The following is a 20,000-nucleotide window of genomic DNA, read 5'->3' as shown; positions in this document are numbered from 1 at the left end:
GTGTGTGTGTGTGTGTGTGTGTGTGTGTGTGTGTGTGTGTGTGTGTGTGTGTGTGTGTGTGTGACCTCCACTGGTTAATCTGGTTGTAAATAAATTTCCGTAAACTGAGAAAACTAAAACTGAATTTGTCTCGAACCAAAACAAAGCTGAAGCTTTTCTCAAGGTCAGAGGTCAGGATGAGAATAAGGATGAACCCAATCTGGCTGGGACTCCAGAGGGTCCTAGGTCTTCATCAGGGTCCTCCTTATCAGAACCATCTCCTGTTGAGGAGCAGTAGCTCCACTCAGAGCCTGGAACAACTTTCTCCAGAACAGAACCGTGATGGTCCTCCAGATCATACTGGTGGTTCCCAGAATATCTAAAATTAGGATGGGAGGCAGATCTTTTAGTTATCAGGCTCCTCTCCTGTGGAACCAGCTCCCAGCTTTAGTCCGTGAGGCAGACACTTTGTCTACTTTTAAGAATAGGCTTAAAACATTTTTATTTGATAGGGCCTATGGTTAAAATCTGATGTTAGCCTAAATCTGGACAAGTGGGGGAGTAGAGGGTGGTGGAGTGTACAGTCGGTAAAGACGGCTCTCCCTTGCCCTGCCTCCAACATGCCTCCATCTAAATAGGATAGATTATCCAGAGTTATCTCTGTAGTTATGCTGCTATAGGCTTAGACTGCTGGAGGACACACTGACCACTTTCCACACTCTACTACTTTCTTCTACAGTCTGCTCTTTAACTGTATTATTTCCTGCTATTTCAGCTGTTAACTTTATTTTCTCTCTAAGTGTTTTTCTCCCCAGAAGAAGCTACAACGATGTTCTGCTGAGCTGTGGTGGCCTCATGGAGGGGGCCATCGTCTAGCACACTGCTGCTAACCACTTAAACATTCTCCCTCTCCTGATAATAACTTTTTACTCTCTTTGACGTTGGATGTGCTACTACTAGTTTACCCGTTTAATTATAGATTCACTAGGATAAATACAATAAAGTTTATCTCTCACCAAATAGAATATTTACTAAGACATCACAATAGAACTATAGACACAGTACTTGGTGTGTGTGTGTGTGTGTGTGTGTGTGTGTGTGTGTGTGTGCGTGCGTGCGTGCGTGCGTGCGTGCGTGCGTGCGTGCGTGCGTGCGTGTGTGTGTGTGTGTGTGTGTGTGTGTCTGCTCTGTCTTCTCCATCCCCAGTGAGTCGTGGAGGATGGCTGCTTATACTGAGCCAGGATTCTCTGGAGGATTCTTCCTGTTAAAGGGAGTTTTCCTCTCCACTGTCGCTTTATGCTTGCTTAGTATGAGGGTTGCTGTATAGACTCTGACACTAGTCAGTGACTCGATGCAACCTGCTGGGTTCCTGTGTGAAGGTCCCTGACACAACTCTTGTCGTGATTTGGCGATTTATAAATAAACTTGAATTGAGAACTTGAATCATCCCAAAAGACCGCTGAAGGACCTCCAGCCTTCCACATCTCTTCTGGAGAAACTGCTCATTAAAACTTGTTGAACAACAAACTTCCTCCTGAAGCCTTTTTAAGGAACCTGTTTAGGAACCAGAAGAGTCCAACATCTGAAGATCGAATCAAACATCGTGTTGTTGAATATTCCACGTTTGTCCTGAAATCAGCCCAGACGGACCTGCAGACGCTCGGTTCTGTCTGCTGAGCAGCTCAACGTGCTCCTGAAGACAAAGCTCACACACACTCACACACACACACACACACACACACACACACACACACACACACACACACACACTAATCAAATATCTGAGGAGACAAAGGTAGCGAGCCGTCAGCTGCTTCCACTCAGGCTCAGAAGCTGCCGACTCGGCGTTTTCTCTTGTTTTTCAACACAAAACCTTCTCAGCTGATCGAGTCGGGAGTCTCACAAATCTCACTATTTACTCAGCGCGGCTCCCAGAATGCTTTGCAGGGCTGCTTTGTTTTCCCAGACAATCCAATGAAACGATTTGGAAGGAACGGGAAACATCTCGGAGGAGATCTGCTGTTCCACACAAACAGAATAAAACCTAATTAAAGGCCCGATGTATTCGTTTTCTGCTCCTCTGAGTTCTGATTCTGGGTTCATAATTCAGTCGGATTTAGAAAACCAGATGTGAGTAAAGATCTGGGAGATTAAACGGGATTAAATGAGTGATTCTGTGGTTTAAGGAGGTGGATGTTTGAGGTGCGAGAAGAAAAACTCAGTCAATAACCAACGATCATAAACTCGCCCACCTCTGACCCGCTTCAGGTCTACATCACTGCTCGCTGACGAAGGTCTGAGACCTTAAACGTTTGCTGCATCTCAGAAGCACTCCGAGCAGAAACCAGCAGAGGTATCAGAGACCCGAAAGCCCCTCGGAAGCACAAAGATCGGAGACTTCAGGTCCTTCAGCTCACCGCTGCTGGCTCACACAAACATCTACAGATCTTCCATCTGCAGGTTCACTTTGGATTTTCAGGTTCATCAAGAGGAAGAAAATAAAACTTCTAATCAGGTCGGACGTGCGGAGGACCGGAACCGGACCCACAGTCCAGAACCGGTCCCTAATCGTTCTGTTTCTATGTGTTTGTCTCAGTTTGACTCAGAAAGTTGCTGAATAAAAGATTTTAGTTGTTGTTTAATTTCTGTTAAATAGTTTAAACGAGTAAATCCTCTAGTCCAGTGGTCCAGCGGTACAGCGTCCGCCTGGGGACTGGGAGATGAGAGTTCAAATCCCGATCAGGTCACACCAAAGACGTAGGACCCACCTGCTGGTTAACCCACCAGATAGCTCCCGAGCGCAGCCGCCGCTGCAGCCACTGCTCCTCTCTGGGATGGGTCGGAGGTGGAGAACACATTCCAACTATCAGGCTTTCACTAACTAAAGGAGCGCAAAACACTGCTTTAACCCTCCGGAGGCCGGCAGCTTAAAACCTACCTACCTGGTTAGTCCACCGACGGGTTTCATGAGCATTTACCCCTGAAGGACTTTTATCAGAACGTGTTTTGAGCCTGCAGGGTTAATGTTAAGTTAAAATACTCAATGTAATCTAAAATGATTAAAAAAAACATAAAAGCCTCTAAAGCCAGAAGGTTTATGAGTGATTTTTATTATTTATCTAAATGATTTCATCACTAAAGTTCCAGTTTAAACCCGTTAAAGCAGCAGATGTGTGAACCCGACTAATCGCTGGATGAGAACAAACTCATCATAACATAAAACCAACCGGTCCGCCACCCTAACCCAGAACCAGAACACTGGTATCTGGTTCTGGTTCTCCTAAAGCAGCAGAACCTGGACGGTTCTGGGATTAAATCTGTTCCATATTTAATTAGATTTGGTCGGTCTCGTTAGTTCTGATCAGAACCTAAAGAGTTCTGTTTATGATGTCATCACAACAATAAACCTGAGGATGTGGTCAGCCAGAATAAATCCAGATGTTTGTGTTTCTCCACATGTGGCTCGGACACTAAACCAACAGCTGGGAGGAAATGAAGCGTAAACTGGTGACCAGTGAGTTTAAACTGTCCCAGTTTAGATCGGTTCTGGTTCTGGTTCCACTCAGAACCTTTTAAAGCTGCTTCAGTTCCTCTGAATGTGAACGTTTTGCTTTGATCAATAATAATTATTATTTATATTCTTTAGACTTTTAACATGTAGTTAAATATTATTAATAATCAACACAAACCTCTGAAGCTTTTTCGGAACTTTTGGACTAAATCTATTCTGAAACTGAAACTTTGATCCACCTTGTAGCAGCAGAATCCCAGCAGAACCGAACTTTGAGAACTGGTTCCGTTCTGACAGACCTGAACGTGTCCCGGTTCGGATCCCCGGGAGCTCTCCCGGGTGAAGCCTCACCTCTCCGGCCGGTGTCGGTGCAGCAGCAGCGGCCCAGCAGCACCAGCAGCAGCAGCGCTGCTCCTCTTCTCAGAACCTTCATGGGTTCGGCTGCTTAGGTTCTGAAGTCCAGCAGGTGGTTCCGGTGTCTGCGCACGGACTGCTGCTCCATGAGCCAAAGAGATCCGGACGGGTTTCTGCTCAGAAGCAGACTGACGGGTCCGAGCGCATTCACGAGCCAAACACCTCCTCCTCCTCCTCTCACCTCCTCATCCTCCCCTCCTCTCACCTCTGGATCTCCTCCTTTGTTCCTATTGGCTGTGATCTGGTGACGTAGGATAATTTGTTTGAGCACGCAGGAACCCAGAACTGTTCAGTCGTTCCCAGAATGTGCAGGACACCATGAAGGTAAACAGACCCGAACCGAGCCCTACCAGCACCGGTGGTTCCTGAGGCAGTCCAGGTGGGCCAGTCCTGCTTTACCAGTCGGTGCCGACACCAGCAGGAGCTGCAGCGTTACAAATCTGTACTGGTGGTTATGAATAAACCATGAGTGTGAGTTTCATCGTGGCTGATTATTAAATCCAGAAGCTTCATAAACAAATAAGTTGAATTAGTTTCTAAACAGATGAGAGAGATTATTATCATCTCATTAGGTTTATTTCTTAATTCTAATTTTGCTCATTTATTTTTTTCTTGCACTAAGTACCGCAGAAGTGACATAATGTGGTTCTCCTGCATGTGACAAACGAACCTGATTCCGATCTGATTCGGATTCTGATAAAGATGGTGATGGCGCCCTCTGGTGGCCGCAGCCTGTCCGCTTTCTGTCAGTCAGCATTTAGTTGGTAGGTAAATTTGTTTTGAGGGACCTGAGGGTCACGTGTTGATGTTTCTGTGACATTTAGCATTACTTTCAGTGAAAAACAATAAATAATGTCTGAACCTCACACACACACACATACAGCCATGAACACACACACACACACATACAGCCATGAACACACACACACACATGAGACACACACACATACAGCCATGAACACACACACACACACACACACACACATGAAACACACACACATACAGCCATGAACACACACACACACACACACACACACACATATACAGCCATGAACACACACACACACACACACACATACAGCCATGAACACACACACACACATGAGACACACACACATACAGCCATGAACACACACACACACACACACACACACACACATGAAACACACACACATACAGCCATGAACACACACACACACATGAGACACACACACATACAGCCATGAACACACACACACACACACACACACACATGAAACACACACACATACAGCCATGAACACACACACACACACACAAGAATGTGCACACACACACACATACAGCCATGAACACACACACACACACACACACACACACACATGAAACACACACACATACAGCCATGAACACACACACACATGAAACACACACACATACAGCCATGAACACACACACACACACACACACACACACACACACACACACACACACACATATACAGCCATGAACACACACACACACATGAAACACACACACATGAAACACACACACATACAGCCATGAACACACACACATACAGTCATGAACACACACACACACACACATGAATACACACACACACACACACATGAACACACACACACAGTGTTTTATGCTAAATGGGGTCGATGTTTTATCCACTCTGCAGAGTTTGCAGCATGCATAATTAATCCAGACTTTTTGCTTCACAGGTTTCATCTGAAATCTGTTTGTGAGCAGAAACCAGATTTCTGCCAACGAAGCATCAGGAAAGTGAACAGGACGGGTTTTCAGCTCTGACCCGAGCGGACAGCCAGACCCGGCTGTAGCAGACGGTACAACGCCGACGGTACACTCGCTACCAGACTCTCAACACGTCACGAGTACACAAGCACCCATTCCTGCTAACCCTCTTGCTGTTTTCTCTCATAATGTGGTGCATCAGCACACTTCTACAATGTCTACTAAAAGACAAGCTCCGCCCACCGCCAACATCCCGGGTCATCCTGTTTTCCTAAAGTAAACACACAACACATAAACAACAATATTCAGCTCAAAATGGCCGATCCTCATTACTGTCACACATAACGGACACACGGCTGGTTTATGTTGGGGACCTGGGTCCGTTTCAGAGGCCAGGTGTTGTTGCTCTTGTGTGTGTTGTGATTATTTTGTTTACTGTAAACAATAAAGCAAAACTTGAAGGAATAAAGGATAAAAACTGAGGAGGTTGTCCTGGAGCGGTTCAGAATACCAACCTTAGGTTTGTTCCTTTGTGTTTATGACCTGGTGGGAAACTTCTGGGCTCGGCCCTCTCACCCAAACAGAAGCTGACCTTCAGGACTGAGAAGAAGGTGTGAACGTGTGAGAGGTTCCTGGTCAACCCTAGCTGCTCGGCTCCCAGGTAGTCACATCCTTATTAAAGGTTCTCCGCCTGTCTGCAGCTTTCTGCTACACCGGTGTTCTCAGGTGGAATCGGGTTATCGGGTTAATCGACTTAGAGCTTTCAGTTGGAAATGGGGGGGGGGGGGGGGGACACGAAGCTGTTCTGCAGCATCTATTATTCAGGAACTAAAAAACACCAACCATTCATAAATGTCCTACATCATCAATCAGACTCTGGTTCCAGGTCAGTCCTGTTAGGGATTCTGTTTGGGACAGCGTGTCTCCGGTGTAGGGACACTGGTGGACCCAGTACCTCACCTGTAACAGGGACATGGGGCCTCACCATCAAACCAGGTCTGGGCGGGTCTTTGACCAGGAAGGACTTCAGGATTAGATCTCACAGCTGGTCTGGGACTGGACGGGAGGAAGTAGTGAGAGAGGTTCAGGTGTGTGGAGACTGTCAGGATATAGGTGAGAAGATGCTGCATGTTCAGAGCAGGAATCAGAGACACGAGTCACGAGGACCAGTCAGCTGGTCTACGAGAGTCAAGTTCAGAGGGAGAGAGGATGGATGGATGGTTGGATGGATGGATGGATGGATGGATGGATGGATGGATGCATGGATGGATGGATGGATGGATGGATGGATGCATGGATGGATGCATGGATGGATGGATGGATGGATGGATGGATGGATGGATGGATGCATGGATGGATGGATGGATGCATGGATGGATGCATGGATGGATGGATGGATGGATGGATGGATGGATGGATGGATGGATGGATGGATGCATGGATGGATGGATGGAAAGATGGATGGATGGATGATGGATGGATGGATGGATGGATGGATGGATGCATGGATGCATGGATGGATGGATGGATGGATGGATGCATGGATGGATGGATGCAGGGATGGATGCATGGATGGATGGATGGATGGATGGATGCATGGATGGATGCATGGATGCATGGATGGATGCATGGATGGATGCATGGATGGATGGATGGATGGATGGATGGATGGATGGATGGATGGATGGATGGATGCATGGATGGATGGATGGATGCATGGATGGATGGATGGATGGATGGATGGATGCATGGATGGATGCATGGATGGATGCATGGATGGATGGAAGGATGCATGGATGGATGGATGGATGGATGCATGGATGGATGCATGGATGGATGCATGGATGGATGCATGGATGGATGGATGGATGGATGGATGCATGGATGGATGCATGGATGGATGCATGGATGGATGCATGGATGGATGGATGCATGGATGGATGCATGGATGGATGGATGCATGGATGGATGCATGGATGGATGTATGGATGGATGGATGGATGCATGGATGGATGCATGGATGGATGCATGGATGGATGCATGGATGGATGGATGGATGGATGGATGGATGGATGGATGGATGCATGGATGGATGGATGGATGGATGGATGGATGGATGGATGGACTCTGCAGCATTTATAAAAATAATTTTCTCACCAGGAAACTTTAGATCTAAATAAAACAAACTTCTTCCTTCAAATTTTTATTTAATTGTTAATTTGATCATTTTTAATTTGGATTAAAATAATAATTTATTCTTTTTTCTATTTAAGTTCTTTACTTGTTAGTTTGTAAAAATGACAAAAATGATCATATTACCGATACCGATACCTGCACCGATAACGGTAAAAGTCAGCCGATACCATGCAGTTGTCTGAAAGTGGCTTCGCTGTATCTGGTCATTGCTGTTCACCTAATATTTTAGCTTTGTGGTCATTTCTATAAACACATTTTATTTTTATCTACCTCAGTCTCTCCCCGTTGAAAGCAGAGAAGACAATAAAACCTGCATTCCATTCATTGCATTTTTATGTGTATCGGTCCACACAGTAAGTATCGGTATTGGTATCGATGAGTGCTCAGATCCAAGTATCGGTTTAGAAATAAGTGGTATCGGTGCATCTCTAATACTAATAAAACTTTGGTGAGACCTCCTCTTCTTCCTCTCTCATTTCTCTTCATGCTGTTTTTGACAGTTTTGTTTCCTTTTGTCATTTTATTTTTATTTTCTGACGTTTTTCTCCATTATTAGATATAATAATATCTAATAATCATTTATTGTGTCTGTAAAGCGTTTTTATGTAGAGCGGTGCTAATAAAAAACTTTCTTTTCTAGAAGAAAAAAACATTTTAGTGATTGATTGGCCAACAGCGTGATCATGCTGCACGCACATGCGCAGATCACTTTCTTTCTGATCCTCTGGAAGGAAGGACGGTCCTGTCGCTTCAGATGCATTTCTAATCTGCAGGTAAAGTCTGCTACAAAGTTGTAGTCAAAGTAGCTGAGGGGGTCAGATTTGTCGCCAGGCGCTGGGGGGGGGGGGGTTAAGGGGGCCTGAAAAGTCGTTAGAAATGGTGACTGTAACTGACGTTGAAATGTTTGTGTTGGTTGCCATGACAACACCAGCAGCGCATCGGAGATCGGTACGTTGTCTCTGTTTTGTTTTCTTTATTTGGTACTCATATTGTGGACCTGTGCAGTGGAGTTATACGTCTTTCTTATAAGAAATGTTTCTGTTGAGATTGTTGTGAGGTAGTCGCTTCCTGTGAGTCGCGGGAGAGACGACACGGAGCGGTAACACGGCGGACTTTTGGAACATACATCTTTTCTACTGCTGGGTTTACAAGGCGTACACGGTAAAAAACGTTATACTGTTCTTCGTTTAACACTTGTGCACTTGCGAAAGGAAATAAGTGGCTGAGATGAATATCATATGTGCTATTGATATTATTTTACTTGTTTCTAGTTTTCACGGTGCTCCATGATTGTCAGAGAGAAATAAAATAATTGTGGACATCAGTACGAAGCGTGGATTCTTTCGACCCGAGTAGAAACAGTGAAAACGTTGGCCCAATCCATCTGGAGGCTTCGGTGCGCAGAGCTCTCGTCATCCTGCAGCAAGCTACAGTGAGCTACAGGCTTCAGTGGACACGTTGCTTTGCATTTTGGAGCAACCAATCAGGAGCTGCATATTCAGTGGACACTTCAAGAAGCGGTTTCAAGAAGCGTGAGTCATCAGGCTATATTACGCAGCTGTTATGCCTCCTGTGTTGATGGATAGAACATGAGCTACAAATTTGCTATAATGGACAAGAAATTAATTGTGTTCAAACTTCAGACTGTGTAACAAAAAAAGAAAAAGAAAAAAAAAGGACAATCTGTTCAAGTCCTGGAACTTATTGTTGTTTTCTTACTTATTGTTTGCAAGCTTTAAGAAGGCTGAAACTGAAGTTTATTTACTGTCATATGTAAGAAACTAAGCTAATGTGCCTTGTGTTAATTTTAATAATTCTCCACCTATTGCATCCATTCCATTCTTGTAATTACCTTAGATATCTTGTCCCTTCATAAGATACCCCTTTTAAAGTCTGAAAATGTCTAAAGATGACCATAGTCATCCTAATGTTATGTCAAAAGTCCAAGATGCAGGGGATATGAAAGAGGAAAGAAGTGTAGTGTCTGAGAAATCTGAGACAAAAACAAGAAAATCCTCTCGTGAAAGGCGATTAACACCAAAAATGCAGGAACTGAAAGATCAAGAGTTAACTCAAAAGGAGAAGAGGTTCAAAGCAACATATGAGAAGTGGAGAAGCAACGTAAGAGACATTCGCACAAGGTTAAAGCAAGCATGCTCTGAGAGTGACATGTATAATATGATGGATGAGGCTGAGAAGCAAGAGTCTGAATTAAAGGAACAGTATGACAGAATTCGACTCCAAACCTCACCAAGTCAAGAAATTCGAAGAAAGATTGATGCATGCTCAGCTGTGACAGCCGACTTGCTGCAGCTGATGAGAGTACGTCTCACTGAAGATGAAGATGAGTTTGACACAGTGGCAGAAAGATCAAGGTTACGCATGCTACTTGATAATGAATATGCTAGGTCCATATATGGATCCACAGCTTCCAGAGTTACTGCACCCAGCTGTCACAATTCTAAACATCTCTCAGAGTCACCTAGCATTTCGGCTATGAGGGCGGAAGCGGCTGCTCAGCTGGCTGCAAAGAGAGCTGAAGTTGATATGGAAGCTGCCATCGAAGCTCAACGTCAGCAGTTGAGAAAACTGGAAAACCAGAGGGACATTGATGTAATTCAGGCAAGGCTAAATGTCTACACTGAAGAAGAGGAAAGGGATGGGACACGCAGTCCTCCATTCAGCAAAGTGAGTGATGCACACCCCTTCGCTCACCACATCCCAGATCAAGAACGGCAGGTTGTGCAAAACGAGACATCATTGGTCAAATCGCTACAAGAGTCATTAGCTCTCACCCGCTTGCCAACTCCAGAACCTTCTGTATTCTCGGGTGATCCTCTGAAGTTTACAGAATGGAGCATGAGCTTCAAAGCCCTCATAGAGAGACGATGCTCTGACCCTGCAGACAGGCTATTCTACCTGCAAAAGTACATAGCAGGCGAGGCAAAATCTTCTCTTGAAGGCAGCTTCTACAGAAAAGATAAAGAAGCCTATCAACAGGCATGGGATAGGTTAAATGCTAGATATGGCCATTCCTTTGTAGTACAGCGGGCTTTCAGAGAGAAGTTAAATGGGTGGCCGAAGATTGGAGGAAAGGAATATCTCAAGCTAAGAGAGTTCAGTGATTTCCTCCAAACATGTAGTAATGCAATGCCCCACATAAAGGGCTTACAGGCTCTTAACGACTGCGAGGAGAATCAGAAAATATTAGTCAAGCTTCCTGATTGGGTGACATGTAGATGGAACCGTTACGTTACAGAGCAGCTAGATCGGGGCAACGACTATCCAAGCTTTCATGAGTTTGCTTCCTTTGTCTCTAAGGAGTCACGCATAGCATGCAATCCAGTGTCATCCTTACATGCCTTAAGGCACTCTGCAGAGGCACCACCAAGAGAAATGAAGCGTTCAAAAGCAAACACGTTTGCCACAAATGTGAAACCTTCAATTCCATCAAGCTCCACCACCAAATCTGACCCTGGTCAAATCAAGTTGGGAGATGCAGAGAAACCAAAGAAATGGAACACACCAACACAAAATTACAATAGTGACCAGTGTATCTGCTGTAGTGAGAACCATTCCATACATAAATGCAAGAGGCTTATGGACATGCCTGTAGAGGATAAGAAAAAATGCATACTTGAAAATAAGTTGTGTTTTGCATGTCTAAGAAAGGGTCACAATTCTAAAGACTGTAGAAACAGGTCCACATGTAGCATATGCAAAAAGAGTCACCCAACGCCATTGCATGAAGATCGTTCTACAGCAGGAGAATCATCAATTCAGGGTGCAGTGGAAGAAAGCACGTCATCTTTATCATGTTGTGTGAGTGGAGGTGAAGGTGGGAGTACGTCGATGATAGTCCCAGTGTGGATCTCAACACTTAGTGCTCCGGACACTGAAACCCTAGTGTATGCACTATTGGACACTCAAAGTAGTCACACATTTGTTGATCAGGAGGTGTGCGAAAAGCTAAAAGCAGCAATGGAACCAGTGAAACTTAAACTTTCCACCATGATGGGGAGAGACTCAGTCGTGAAGAGTCAAAGAGTATGCAAGCTCAAAGTTAGAGGATTTTCCTCAAACGTTTCAATCAATTTGCCTCCAGCCTACACAAGGGACTTCATTCCTCTTGACCGTGCACATATTCCCAATTGTCAGACAGCCAACAAATGGAAACACCTTGTAAGCATGGCCCAAGAGATACCCCCGTTGATGGACTGTGGTGTTGGATTGTTGATTGGATATGACTGCTCCAGAGCGTTAATTCCAAGAAGGGTCATCACTGGGGGCGACTATGAGCCTTATGCTATTGAGACGGATCTTGGTTGGAGCATTGTGGGAAGCGCACCACAGCGGGTGCAAGCTAAAGATGTGACTGGTTTTTGCCATCGAGTGTCTGTCAGAGAGATGCCACCCATAACGCCATTTGCTGTCATCAAGGCCCTAGAGTCCGATTTTGCAGACACAAAATCTGGTGACAGAAGCATATCTCAAGAAGATATATGCTTCCTGCAGATCTTGAAAGAGAGGATCCAACAAAATAAGGAGGGTCACCTGGAGATGCCTCTCCCTTTCAAAGCACGTCCACATCTCCCAGACAACAAAAGGCTGGCATTAGTACGGTTGAAGCATCTAAAGAGGAAGCTGGACAGAGATCCCAAATTCAAAATAGACTACGTGAGATTTATGGAAGGTGTCTTCAAGGATGGAGATGCAGAGAAAGTGGAAAACCAAGCAGAGCTGGGGAAAGTGTGGTATATCCCACATCAAGGAGTTTACCACCCCAGAAAACCAGGCAAAATCAGAGTGGTTTTCGACTGCTCTGCAAGGTATGAAGGCACCTCCTTAAACGACCATCTGCTAACAGGACCTGACCTCACAAATAACCTAACAGCTGTGCTGTGCCGCTTCCGTAAATATCCCATCGCAGTCATGTGTGATGTGGAGAAAATGTTCCACAGGTTTCATGTGAGCGAGGATGATAGAGACTACCTGCGATTTCTCTGGTGGGAAAATGGAGACACAAACTCAGAACCCAGAGAGTACCGCATGAAGGTTCACCTGTTTGGAGCATCATCCTCCCCTGGCTGTGCCAATTATGGCATGAAACACCTTGCCAGCCAATGTGAGAAAGAGTACCCCTCCGCAGCTAGCTTCATCCAGAAACATTTCTATGTCGACGATGGTCTCATAAGTGTAAAGTCGGTGGGTGAGGCAATTGAACTGGTCAAAGATGCCCAAGCTGTGTGTGCCAAAGGAAAGCTGCACCTTCACAAATTTCTCTCCAACAGTCGAGAGGTCCTTGACTCAGTGGAGGTTGCAGCGCGTGCTACGGAGGTGAAGAATGTTGATCTTAATCACAATGATTTGCCAGTTCAAAGAGTACTAGGTATAAGGTGGAACATTGAAAATGATAGCTTCTCCTTCAAGGTGTCACTTGAGGAGAAACTGGCAACGCGCCGAGGGATCCTCTCAATTGTGGCCTCCTTGTATGACCCTTTGGGGTTTCTAGCCCCAGTCATTCTTGAAGGGAAAAGAGTGCTGCAAGAGATGTGTCAGAGAGGCACAGGGTGGGATGAGCCACTACCCAAAGACTTGAAGTTAAGGTGGGAGACTTGGATGAAGGATTTGGAGAACCTGGAAAGAATTGAAATTCAAAGATGCTTCATACCTGACAGCCTTGGTGAGATTCAGAGAGCCGAGCTTCACCATTTCTCTGATGCAAGCAGTCAAGGGTATGGCCAGTGCTCTTACATCAGAGTAGTAAGCAGAGAAAGGGTATGCTGCTCCTTGGTCATGGGCAAGGCGAGGGTTGCACCAACCAAAATAGTCACCATACCGAGGCTAGAATTAACTGCAGCAGTAACCTCGGCATCTGTGAGCAGCATATTAAGGGAGGAGCTAGAGCTCAAGATTGATGACGAATATTTTTGGACAGACTCAAAGGTCGTGCTTGGTTACATCAATAATGAAGCAAGAAGGTTCCATGTGTTCGTGGCAAATCGTGTTCAGAAAATTCGAGAAAACACAGATGCACGGAAATGGTATTATGTGGACACAGGAGAAAACCCTGCTGATCATGCATCGAGAGGCCTCAAAGTAGCTGACCTCATCAAGTCAAATTGGTTCTCTGGCCCAGGCTTTCTATGGGAAAGAGAGATAGCCACCAAACAGGCTACTTCAGATTTGCTGGTGGGAGACCCAGAGGTGAGGACTACTCAGGTGTTGAAGGTTGAGGCAGCAAGACAGTTTGACATCCAGAAGCATCTGCTGCGGTTCTCAAGATGGGCTACAGCTGTCAACGTCATTGCTCGTATCCAGCGGCTGGCAAAGAGGATCAGGACCGCTGAACCTTTAAACGTGGAAGAGAGAAAACAAGCTGCACAGACTCTTGTCAAGCTTGCACAACAAGATGCCTTTCAAGAGGAGTTAAACACACTCAGCCAGAAACTAGGAAGGCTGCCTTGCAACCACCCACTCTTTCAGCTTGACCCATTCCTCCAAGATGGCATAATGAGAGTAGGAGGAAGATTAAGGAAGGCATCTGTGCCTCTCGAGTTAAGACACCCTGTGATCCTTCCTAAAGATGGTGCTGTTACAAACCTCATCATCGCACACCATCATACCAAGATACAACACCAAGGCAGAGGACAAACCCTCAATGCACTCAGAGTCAATGGTTACTGGATCGCTGGTGGAAGTAAGGCTGTGGCCCAATACATCAGGCAGTGCGTACAGTGTAGGAAAGCCCGCGCGCCACCAGAGGAGCAACGAATGGCAGATCTACCTAGTGACCGTGTTGATCCCACACCACCATTCACTTATTGTGGTATGGACTGCTTTGGTCCTTTTCACACCAAACAGGGTCGCAAAGATCAAAACGGTACGGCCTCCTCTTCACATGTTTTTGCTCAAGGGCAGTGCATATAGAGATGCTGGAGGATTTGACGACTGACGCATTCATCAATGCTTTGCGCTGCTTCATTGCCCTTCGTGGAGCTGTTAGACACATTAGGTCTGATCAGGGAACTAATTTTATGGGGGCAAGAAACGAGATGGCAAAGGCTCTGAAAGAACTTGATAAGGAAAGAGTGACTGCATACCTGGCAGAAAAACAGTGTGACTTCCAGATGAATACGCCCCACTCTAGTCATGCTGGAGGCGCATGGGAGCGCCAAATCCGGACAGTGAGAAGCGTACTGAGCACGGTCCTTGCCTGCAGTGTGGGAAGGCTGGATGATGCCTCATTAAGGACATTCCTTTATGAAGCTATGTGCATCGTGAATAACCGCCCACTCACTGTTGATAACATCAACGACCCCAAAAGCTTGGAGCCACTCACACCGAACCACTTGATCACCATGAAATCCTCAATCCCACTTCCACCTCCAGGTAAATTTGTCAAGGAGGACCTGTATGCTAAGAAACGGTGGAGAAGGGTCCAATATCTGACTGAGCAATTTTGGCACAGATGGAGAAAGGAATACCTGGCCAATATTGCTCTGAGACAGCGATGGCATACACCAAGACGTAATGTGGAGGTGGGTGACATTGTGATTCTCAAAGAAGAAGATGTTCCTCGCAATGAATGGAAACTCGCTAGGGTTGTGGAAGCACATGAGGATGATGATGGACTTGTACGGAAGGTGACAATCCAGACTGGTGATAGGAAATTAGGAAAGAGAGGCGAACGCCTCGTCCAACCATCCATCATTCAAAGACCCATTCAGAAATTAGTGGTCCTGGTAAAAAATGAGAAAAATATGTCATTCATTGATTAGATTTCCCTTCTAAAATACAAGTTGTCATTATGCTGTACTTCATGCACATGTTGTGGAGATGTAAATTCTGTTCATATTGTTGAATTCATTGTTTGAGAAAAGTATATTGTTTATGTCAATGCAAGAGTGTTTTAACATAACAACATGGTGCTTGGGAATTACCATTGATTTAATGAACAATACAAGTGTATTTACATTCGCAATTGTAATAATCAAAGGTAATTGGTGGGAGTGTAACTGACGTTGAAATGTTTGTGTTGGTTGCCATGACAACACCAGCAGCGCATCGGAGATCGGTACGTTGTCTCTGTTTTGTTTTCTTTATTTGGTACTCATATTGTGGACCTGTGCAGTGGAGTTATACGTCTTTCTTATAAGAAATGTTTCTGTTGAGATTGTTGTGAGGTAGTCGCTTCCTGTGAGTCGCGGGAGAGACGACACGGAGCGGTAACACGGCGGACTTTTGGAACATACATCTTTTCTACTGCTGGGTTTACAAGGCGTACACGGTAAAAAACGTTATACTGTTCTTCGTTTAACACTTGTGCACTTGCGAAAGGAAATAAGTGGCTGAGATGAATATCATATGTGCTATTGATATTATTTTACTTGTTTCTAGTTTTCACGGTGCTCCATGATTGTCAGAGAGAAATAAAATAATTGTGGACATCAGTACGAAGCGTGGATTCTTTCGACCCGAGTAGAAACAGTGACAAAGCCGCTAAGTTGGCAGCCGTAAAGTTGAAAATGAAACAACGTCTTGGTGTAATACGCTTGTCAGCCTCTAGGTGGCGCCGTCAGATAAAAGAAATAATCCAGACGTCTCGTCTCCTTTAAAGCTTCCTGTTTTGTTTTTTTGTTTTGTTTTATTACCTTATTTAGACAGAAACATTGTGACAGATTACGGCTCAAATTACTACTTCTCAAATTACTGCTTAGATTACTTTTTAGATTACAACTCAGATTACTACTCATTTTACTACTCAGATTACTACATTGGTAACTGCTCAGGTAATTTTGTATTTATTAAAACACAAAAGTGCAACAAAGCCAGACTGTTAGTGTACCAGTCGTCCTTTCTTTACACTCAGAACTCTTAAAGATTAAAGTTGAGGAATGTCCTTATTTGTTACACCTGATTCAGATGAGATTTTTCAATAGTGTGTGTGCGTGTGTGCGTGTGTGCGTGTGTGTGTGTGTGTGTGTGTGTGTGTGTGTGTGTGTGTGTGTGTGTGTGTGTGTGTGTGTGTGTGTGTGTGTGTGTGTGTGTGTGTGTGTGTGTGTGGCTGCTTATACTGAGCCAGGATTCTCTGGAGGTTTCTTCCTGTTAAAAGGGAGTTTTCCTCTCCACTATCACTTTATGCTTGCTTAATATGAGGATTGCTGTAAAGACTCTGACACTAGTCAGTGACTCGATGCGACCTGCTGGGTTCCTTATGTAGGAAACTGTTTGTGTTTACTGATGGGCTGAATGACCTGACCTGTGTTGTTTACTGTGTGCAGGTCCTCCAGACGACTCTGGTCCTGACTTGGCGCTTTATAAATAAACTGAATTGAACAATTTTTATTTCTCACTGATTATTTTATGATTTTTGTGGTTTGTTTTATCTGATGAAGCATTTTTGTGGTCTATTGTATTTTATTTGTTATGATGAATAACCCGGGGGCCGTGCACGCGCGTGTGTGAGGACCTGATGAGGACGCAGGTCTGCAGGGATTTGGGATCGTCTCTCTGCGTGGGAGTGGTCTCCTGCGGGTCACGTGGTCCGGGCCTTTGTTGATGTGATTCGGTGGAGGAACAACAGGAGGACAGAAAAAAGAAAAAGTCCCGGTCCGACCCACCGACCCTTTCCGATCACCTTACCCGGTGCACGTCGCTCCCGCTCGGCCTGAATGCTGCTCCTGGAGCCCCTCCGGAGCTCCAGCTGGTTTGGTTGTTCCGCGGCGGCCCGCGGTCGCGTCTCCCCGCCGGTTTGAGTGCTTGGCTGCGGGGCTGGGGGATGGAGGCTGGGTCCGGGCTGTGAGCAGACTGGAGGTGTGGGGGTCGGTGTGGGAAGCCCCAGGCCCTGAGCCGCTTTGTTGTCCCGGACTGCGCTTCAGACCGCCGAGCCCTTCCCGGTCGGTTCCTCCCGGTTTTCACCACTACGTGTTTTTTTCCTGAAAACCGTGAAGGGATTTCGGAAACTCGTGGAAAGAAAGGAGACTGGAGGGTTTTTATGTTGAGCTGTTCGTTCATTCAGGACCTTCCAGAGGGAAATCCGAGTCCGTCTCCAGTTTTTTACTTTTGTCCACCTTCATCCTTTTGTCCCCGTGTCCCTCCATCCCTCCACCATGGCTCTGCCGGGCCGGTTCTCCGGGTTCTGCTGCATGCTGCTCTTGTTGGGTCTCCCGAACGCCTGGACCTCATTCACCCGCGGCGGGAGTCCGGACTGCGGACCCGGGAAGGCCGCTGACTGTCCAGGTGAGCAGCTCGTGCACACACCTGAAGCTGAGGGCCAGGGGTCAGGCTCATTGTCTGTATTCGATCACGTGACCTGGCTGTTGTCATCCTGACCCATCGGAGTTGCTGTTGTCATAGCAACCTGCGGGAAAATGAATCAAGATGCTGCTCAAGGATAACTAACATCAACAGTGACCCTGATGTGGTCGTCATGACAACAGCATGGTCAATAAGACTGAGTTCAGTGAAGAGTGTGTGTGTGTGTGTGTGTGTGTGTGTGTGTGTGTGTGTGTGTGTGTGTGTGTGTGTGTGTGTGTGTGTGTGTGTGTGTGTGTGTGTTGACCACTTTAAACAGGTCTTGAGTTAATTACAGGGTGGGAGAAACAGGGTGAGGTCAGTGTGTGTGTGTGTGTGTGTGTCTGTGTGTGTGTGTGTGTGTGTGTGTGTGTGTGTGTACGTGCTCATGTACAGCCCTTGTAAAGACTCCTCTTCATCAGGAAACTGATCAGCAGCAACAGAGAAAAGTCGGCATGTTGAGGATTTACATGGAGGAGGCGGGGCTTAAACACATGCTGCAGCCAGCCACTAGGGGGTGTTTTCTTACACTAACTCAGAAGATTTTAGCTCCATGTCTGTAAAGTCTGAGACGTTTTGGTGTTTGCTAACTTTGATCAGCTGTGGCGGCCATCTTGAATCAGGTGACCTAGCTGCAGACGTTAATCTGAAGAGTTTCCTGAGGTTTAGGAGATGTTTGGCCGTTAAGGGGAGGGCGATAACAAACAATCTAAACAAGTAAATAACTGGATCACGTTCGTTCTAAATCTCCGTCTGATTAATCCGGTTCTTTACAGATTAAAATATAATCTGGTCTTTTCTCCGACCCTTCACCAGAACCGGACCTTCAGCGTCTGTTTTTCTGTTGGTTTAAACTTTCATCCTCTGATCCAATCAGATTCAATTCATCGACGTAGAACTCAGGAGCAGCTTCCTGGTTTCATTTATTCCTTCTTTAACTTCTCTGAGGAACCTGGAAGCTATAGCTTCCCACTTGGGATGCGTAGGTATCAGGATCAGATCTGGATTGGGATCAGAACCAGATTCTTCCTCCTGAGATGAGTCTGACTGAGCCACAGAGCTTCGCCGCTGCTGATCAGGTGCTGGATCTGGTTCCGGGTCTGGAATCAGTTCTCGGTTACTCTGATGGATTCAGACTCAGTTCTTTCTGGGTTCTACTGACCACTGAGGTCAGAACCAGTTTTACACTTCAGAACCAGAACTGTGCTACATCTCTGTTTCCCAACATGAACATTTAAACATTCAGTCAGAATCAGCTCAGACCCGTTTCAGCTGGACTGATGTAGCCCAGAACCTGAGTTTCTGGACCGCTCCGGTCCGCTGCTCCCTTCAGGAGGACTTTAAGCTGCTCTGATGTTCTGAAACATCTGCAGCTGGGAACTATTTTTAGTTTCCTGTCTGTCGGTTTGGGTCCGGTGGAGAAACTCCTCAGATCTAAACGTGGAAACGTGGAGCAGAGAGAACCGCATTTCCCGCTTTCCAAGGATCCGAACGAAGAAACTATTTTTATGCTCGCCTCTTCAGCTCAAACCAAGATGTTCAGTCTGCAGCAGCTCGTCGGTTCTGATGGGGTCCGGTCCAAGGTGGCTGAGAGCAGAACCACGGTTCCTTCTGGTTCACAGAAGAACCGTTCCGGATTTGATTTGCTGGGCTGAGTGTTTCACCTGTGCTGAAGGTCAAAGTTCAGATGGAACGATGATGACATCACATCTAGATACAGAAAGGCTAAATTAGAGCCGAGCTGCTCCATGAAGACAGGATGTAGAGCAGGCGGACGTTTGAAACATGAGAAGGCAACCTAGTTAAAGTAGTTAAACTAACTAGTTTTTTAGTTAAACTAGTTTTAATTGTCCACATGGAC

The 20,000-nt window shown here is 45.7% G+C and overlaps 2 protein-coding genes and 2 long non-coding RNA genes across 7 annotated transcripts in view; 3 read left to right on the top strand and 1 right to left on the bottom strand.

The window, feature by feature from the left end:
* The window catches only part of LOC107383161 (melanoma receptor tyrosine-protein kinase), a 46,937-nt gene extending 29,457 nt beyond the window's left edge, over positions 1-17,480 (bottom strand). Inside the window, exon 1 of one of the 3 annotated variants that reach the window (XM_054750960.2) lies at positions 17,316-17,480. Coding sequence is in view for 2 of the 3 variants with exons in the window: in XM_054750959.2 (XP_054606934.1) it covers positions 3,842-3,923 (82 nt within the window). In the remaining variant the exon portion in view is untranslated. Of the gene's footprint in view, positions 1-3,841; positions 4,068-6,607; positions 6,651-17,315 lie in introns of those variants that run through there. The other 2 variants (XM_070553513.1, XM_054750959.2) reach the window with 2 other exon arrangements.
* On the top strand, positions 8,551-9,254 carry LOC139070740 (uncharacterized). 2 transcript variants are annotated; one of them, XR_011521196.1, is made up of 4 exons: positions 8,551-8,616; positions 8,775-8,791; positions 8,890-9,004; positions 9,115-9,254. It is a non-coding gene; the product is annotated as an uncharacterized lncRNA (long non-coding RNA). The 2 variants fall into 2 exon arrangements; XR_011521195.1 differs by lacking the exon at positions 8,551-8,616 and having other exon boundaries at positions 8,690-8,791.
* LOC139070741 (uncharacterized) lies at positions 15,993-16,296 on the top strand. Its single transcript, XR_011521197.1, has 2 exons — positions 15,993-16,133; positions 16,244-16,296. It is a non-coding gene; the product is annotated as an uncharacterized lncRNA (long non-coding RNA).
* A 275-nt stretch (positions 17,481-17,755) lies between the features above and the next one.
* LOC107374717 (tomoregulin-1) overlaps positions 17,756-20,000 on the top strand; it is a 16,937-nt gene continuing 14,692 nt past the window's right edge. Inside the window, exon 1 of the mRNA XM_015942931.3 lies at positions 17,756-18,085. Within this exon, the coding sequence (XP_015798417.1) occupies positions 17,956-18,085 (130 nt within the window). The 5' untranslated portion in view covers positions 17,756-17,955. The remainder of the gene's footprint in view (positions 18,086-20,000) is intronic.

This window comes from Nothobranchius furzeri, chromosome 7 (genome assembly GCF_043380555.1).
Source record: "Nothobranchius furzeri strain GRZ-AD chromosome 7, NfurGRZ-RIMD1, whole genome shotgun sequence".
Taxonomy (NCBI): domain Eukaryota; kingdom Metazoa; phylum Chordata; class Actinopteri; order Cyprinodontiformes; family Nothobranchiidae; genus Nothobranchius; species Nothobranchius furzeri.
Note: the sequence above shows the minus strand (reverse complement) of the source record. Positions and strands in the feature narration are given on the sequence as shown.